Source organism: Mastomys coucha, unplaced genomic scaffold (assembly GCF_008632895.1).
Source record: "Mastomys coucha isolate ucsf_1 unplaced genomic scaffold, UCSF_Mcou_1 pScaffold16, whole genome shotgun sequence".
Classification (NCBI taxonomy): domain Eukaryota; kingdom Metazoa; phylum Chordata; class Mammalia; order Rodentia; family Muridae; genus Mastomys; species Mastomys coucha.
The window spans coordinates 55394127-55398964 of NW_022196898.1; the positions used below are offsets into that span (position 1 = coordinate 55394127).

The 4838-nt window shown below is 37.1% G+C and overlaps 1 protein-coding gene across 1 annotated transcript in view; it reads right to left on the reverse strand.

The window, feature by feature from the left end:
* Nucleotides 1–1971: 1971 nt before the first annotated feature.
* Rbm15 (RNA binding motif protein 15) overlaps nucleotides 1972–4838 on the reverse strand; it is an 8278-nt gene continuing 5411 nt past the window's right edge. The window contains exon 2 of the mRNA XM_031375128.1: nucleotides 1972–2857. Within this exon, the coding sequence (XP_031230988.1) occupies nucleotides 2835–2857 (23 nt within the window). The 3' untranslated portion in view covers nucleotides 1972–2834. The remainder of the gene's footprint in view (nucleotides 2858–4838) is intronic.

A 4838-nucleotide genomic window follows, 5' to 3' on the forward strand; every position in this document is an offset into this window, starting at 1 on the left:
GGAGATGCAAGGAGAGCTCAATAAGCAAAGCCTTACGTGAACTACCTCATAAGCACACTTGGCTTTAAAACACTTTAACATGGGCTGGAGAGATGGCTCAGCTGTTAAGAGCTCTGACTGCTCTTCCAGAGGTCCTGAGTTCAATTCCTAGCAACTACATGGGTAGCTCACAACCATCTGTAATGGGATCTGATGCACTCTTCTGGTGTGTCAAAAGATAGCAAGACTGTACTCACATACATAAAATAAATAAATCTTAAAAAACAAAACAAGCGGGGCTGGAGAGATGGCTCAGCGGTTAAGAGCACTGACTGCTCTTCCAAAGGTCCTGAGTTCAAATCCCAGCAACCATATGGTGGCTCACAACCATCTGTAACGAGTTCTGATGCCCTCTTCTGGGGTGTCTGAAGATAGCTACAGTGTACTTACATTTAATAATTAAAATAAATCTTAAAAAAAAAAAAGCAACAACAAAAAACCACATACCAAGAACCTGAAAAGGTCTGGTTTTCTCATTTTGTCCCTCTCACTTATTAGTGACACATAGTAAGCTGTACAGCTAAATCATCCAAGGGGCCCAAACAAACCTGTCAGGGAAGGCAGTACAGACTAGCTATTGTAGTTATCAGATTATCTAAATCTTATGAAGTGATAAAAAGTCCTATTCAAAATCTTTAAACCCATTTAAAACAAAGTGAGGAAGTTGTATGATATACAAAGAAAGCTGTACTTGCCAGGAAGGATGCTCAGGCTACTAGGATAACTGGACAATGAAACTGGTAAGACAAAAGTCAAACTTTTCAACACTGCCCATTCATCTCCTTCAAGTTGCAGTTGCCTAAATTTCATAATCAATCTCTTTGAGGGTCAAGAAAATAAATATAAGACCATTTTGGATAAAATATTCATCATTTCCAATAATAATAATAATAATAATAATAATAATAATAAACTTGTGTTTTGATAGCCATAAGTCCTCTAGCACCATTAAATTACGAAAGGTGAAGACCAAAGTTAACGACAAATGCCAAAAACTTAAAAAAGACAGCACTGCTCAAGTCTGTAATCAAATGCTAACACTTTGGCTCCCACATTAAAATATTTTTTTTCAGATAACAAAATATACTCTAAAATAAAGAATTACCAAGAACAATGTTGCAGAATTTTGTAAATACCTAAGTGAGGGGAGGGAGCTTAACACCAGCAATGTCTAAAGACTTCCAAGAAGAGAAACATAACCGAAGCATTAAATGCCCTCACCCTAGTAATTATATTTTTGGCCTCTAAAAAAACCCTCTTACCTGTTTACAAGTTTATACAGCTGTTTACCACTGGAACACCACCTTGTAGAGTATAACCGTGGCATCCTTGGTTGATAATCACCTGTTGCCTATCATCATCCCGCATGGAGACAAGACAGCACTAGGGCTCTTCCATCCGAGGTTAAAATTCAAAACAAGCCCAACAAGCCTGCATGTCAAGGTGGTCTTCGTCTGCAACTATTAAGTTTAAAACTGGCAAACAACCATGGTGTCTGAAGCCAAAGGTGCAGAATTGCTGGCTTCCTCTTGAACTCCAGCGTTGTCACTGTGCACCGAAGTATCCTGCTGCAAACAGGGGAGTTTTTCTCCTGTACTGGGAACCGGCTTCCAAAGCTCAAGAGCCCCTGTACAGGATAATGCAGGAACTAAAGGCAAACAAAATCCTCCTTAAGGATGCCTCCATTTTTTTCCTCACAATCTGTACTACCAACCGAAGTGACTGGGCCTGAGTATGCGTTCGAACCTATGAAACCGTCACGGTGCATGCGCATCCAAGGCATGTGGAACCACAGGTCAAATAAGGCACAGATACCAAATAACGGTTCTAATTACAAATGCTAGCTCTCAGGAACTCTTCATCCATTCAGAACTAAACCCATCACTGCATAACTCTGGTAAGAAGCCCCTGGAGACGGAGGAGCTCCTCAAATGTGTCAGGAAAGGCTTTATTAACATCATCATTAACATTTAAAAAGCAACCGGAGCATTTCTCCTTCTTTTGGCAATTTGGTGCAAATGTTAAAAGTGCAAGATAATGCAATTTCAAACTTTTCTTCAAATTAAAAAATGAAACTAAAGCCAAACGTGATGGGTGAACAAAATAAATCAAAACTTAAATTTCAGGAACTCCGGCTCTTCAAACCAGCAGAGCCCCCGACTCGTGCACTGTGTTGAGGCTTAGAGTGCTTGCCCCGGCTTCTTGCATGCCAGCAAACAGCACCCTCATCGTGTTGAGGACCGAGGAGAAAGGATCCCCTTCACTGCAAACAAAGGGGGGTCACTGTAACACTATGATCCTTCAGAATTGACACACCGTGATAGTCAAAATGAAATTGATGATCTCCCTGCTTCTTGCTCAAGACATACAAGATCTGAGCAGCAGCAAGTACCCCCTCCGCTGCAAACAAAGGGGTCAAGGTTTGCCGTCAATTCACTTCCAGGCAGAAAAACATTTTCCTCAAAAGAAACAATTTATTTAGAATAAAACAAAAGCAGCTCAACTGTGAGCCCATGTTTGAGTGACAGCTACTTTTAAGCTGTGTGAGCCATAAAAAGGGTTTTTCTTTACTTTTCCAGAAATCTTGTGTACACAGCACAAAGCAAAGAGGTCATTTTTCCACTTAAAACACCGGCATTGGCATCACAATAGCAGATACACAATGTTAAGCTGCCATTTTAGTAAAATGCACAAAATACTAAACAGATTAGCTTTCTTCCATCAGAGGCCCATGTAAACTCCACATAAGCCACTTCTCTTCAAAAAGGTCCATTAGAGCTTTGAATTCCGTATCTTCATCCGCTGTTCACCAGTTTTGCTTGCGGGAGGGGGAAAAAAAGGTTATTCAGTACAAACGTTTACAGTATTAAAAATATATATATTTCCCCTATGCCATTATAGATGAACATAGTATTAACAAGACCTTCCTGGATAGTCCACTTTAACTTCAAAAAGCACCAATAATATCCACTGGCACAAACCTTGAAATAAATTTACTATATGAATACACAAATAACAAATAAAACAATAGGGTTTGACTTTTCAAAAGACTGTTATCAAGGATTATAGGACTGAAAATAGTTTACCCTCAAAAAAACTGACTAACGCATGGCCAAATGTTCAGGAAAAAGCAAACTTATAACTAACCAATATCGTCTAAATATAACTAAAAAAGTGGAACAGAAAGATGGAGTTTAGGCAAACTTTTAACCCCTCTACGCTTACTTTTGTCATCTATATGGAATAATAAAGATTACTCCATTACTGGGTAAACAGGGGTTAAAGCTACAAAGCCATTTACAAACCACCTTTACCTATGTTACCAAAGATAGTAGGTGTTACTTTCTGTTAAGAAAACACACATACAATTTGACAACAGTCAGAAAATACTTCAGGACTCATACTTTTCAATTCTGTTCAAGGTATACATACACATAAGAACTCTTCATCAAGCTTAAAATTTACTGTAGCTACCTGAAATCATTTCCCACCATTAAGGGTATCACTTTAACCAGAAAGTTAACCATGTTCTTGTTCTCATACCTTACTCCTATTTCAAAACCAGACTTTGGAACAAAGACGGGGAGGAAAAAGTTCAAAAATTGTCTCCATTTTTTTTCACTTAAGTCATTAAGGCCCTCTTCAATAGAAGATCTCATAATTCTGTTACTACAGAAGTTTTGATAAATGGTTCTTATATGGATACAAACTGCAGTTCAAGCTGTGCCTGCAAAATGAGCAATTTTACCAGCTAAAAAAAGCTAACTTAATTTAAAAAAAAAAAAAAATTAAAGAAAAAGTCAGTGAACATCTGCCCATAACATACTCTGACTCTGAAAAAACACCTTTTACTGCTATGTATCAAATGATCTAAGTGAGTCAGTCACAAAGAATTTACCACCTTCAAAATATAGCAAAAGCTTATAGAAGCCAGAGGATGTACAATTTAATAGGTTAATTCCGAAAGGAAAACTACCTTCAGTTTGATGGTGTACATTAAAAATTTAGGTTTCTGTATGAAAAATTCTTTACAGGAAAAACCTCTATTACAACCAGCAAACACTAGTCCACAATTAAGTAGAACCATTTGCTAGAAGCTAAGTGATTGTTTAACTTTCCATAAACTTTGAAGCTGTGATCATAAGTTTTAATCTTATTTTTACCAGTATATTTAACACATAAATAGCATACTTAAGAAATTTTCTATTCATTTTAATTGAGTTTCTGAAAAGATAAAAAGCAGTTACACAAAAGTACTAAATTAAAAAAAAAGAAAGAAAAAAAAAATGGACTGTTAAAAATGAACATTCAGGGAGGCCAAAGGAAGCTTTTGGATCCCATGGGACTAGGTGCTGGGAACCAAACCTAGGTCCTCTGGAAAGTAGCCAGCATGTCGTACGCAGACATACATGCAGGCAAAACACCCATATGCATAAAATAAAATTTTAACAATTTTAAAAGAATATCCAATATGGGATTCTGATATAGCTAATAAAATCAGAAACATTTAGACTTTGCTGTCAATCAAATTCTGAAGGTTTAAGTGGTTAATTGACAAATATTATGAACCTGCACAAGAATAGGCAAGACAAATAAGATGGCACTTTGTGGGTAAGCACCAAACTAATTTACATAATACATACATTTGGGAATGGCATCAAGCCACTGTTTCAAAAATACTGAAGCACTAATTGATCAGATCTAATAAAATGTAGCAGTGTCAGATAAGGGTTCAAACAAACATGGAGTAAACCATCACAACACATTTGATTAATAGTAAAATTAGATGTCACTGACCA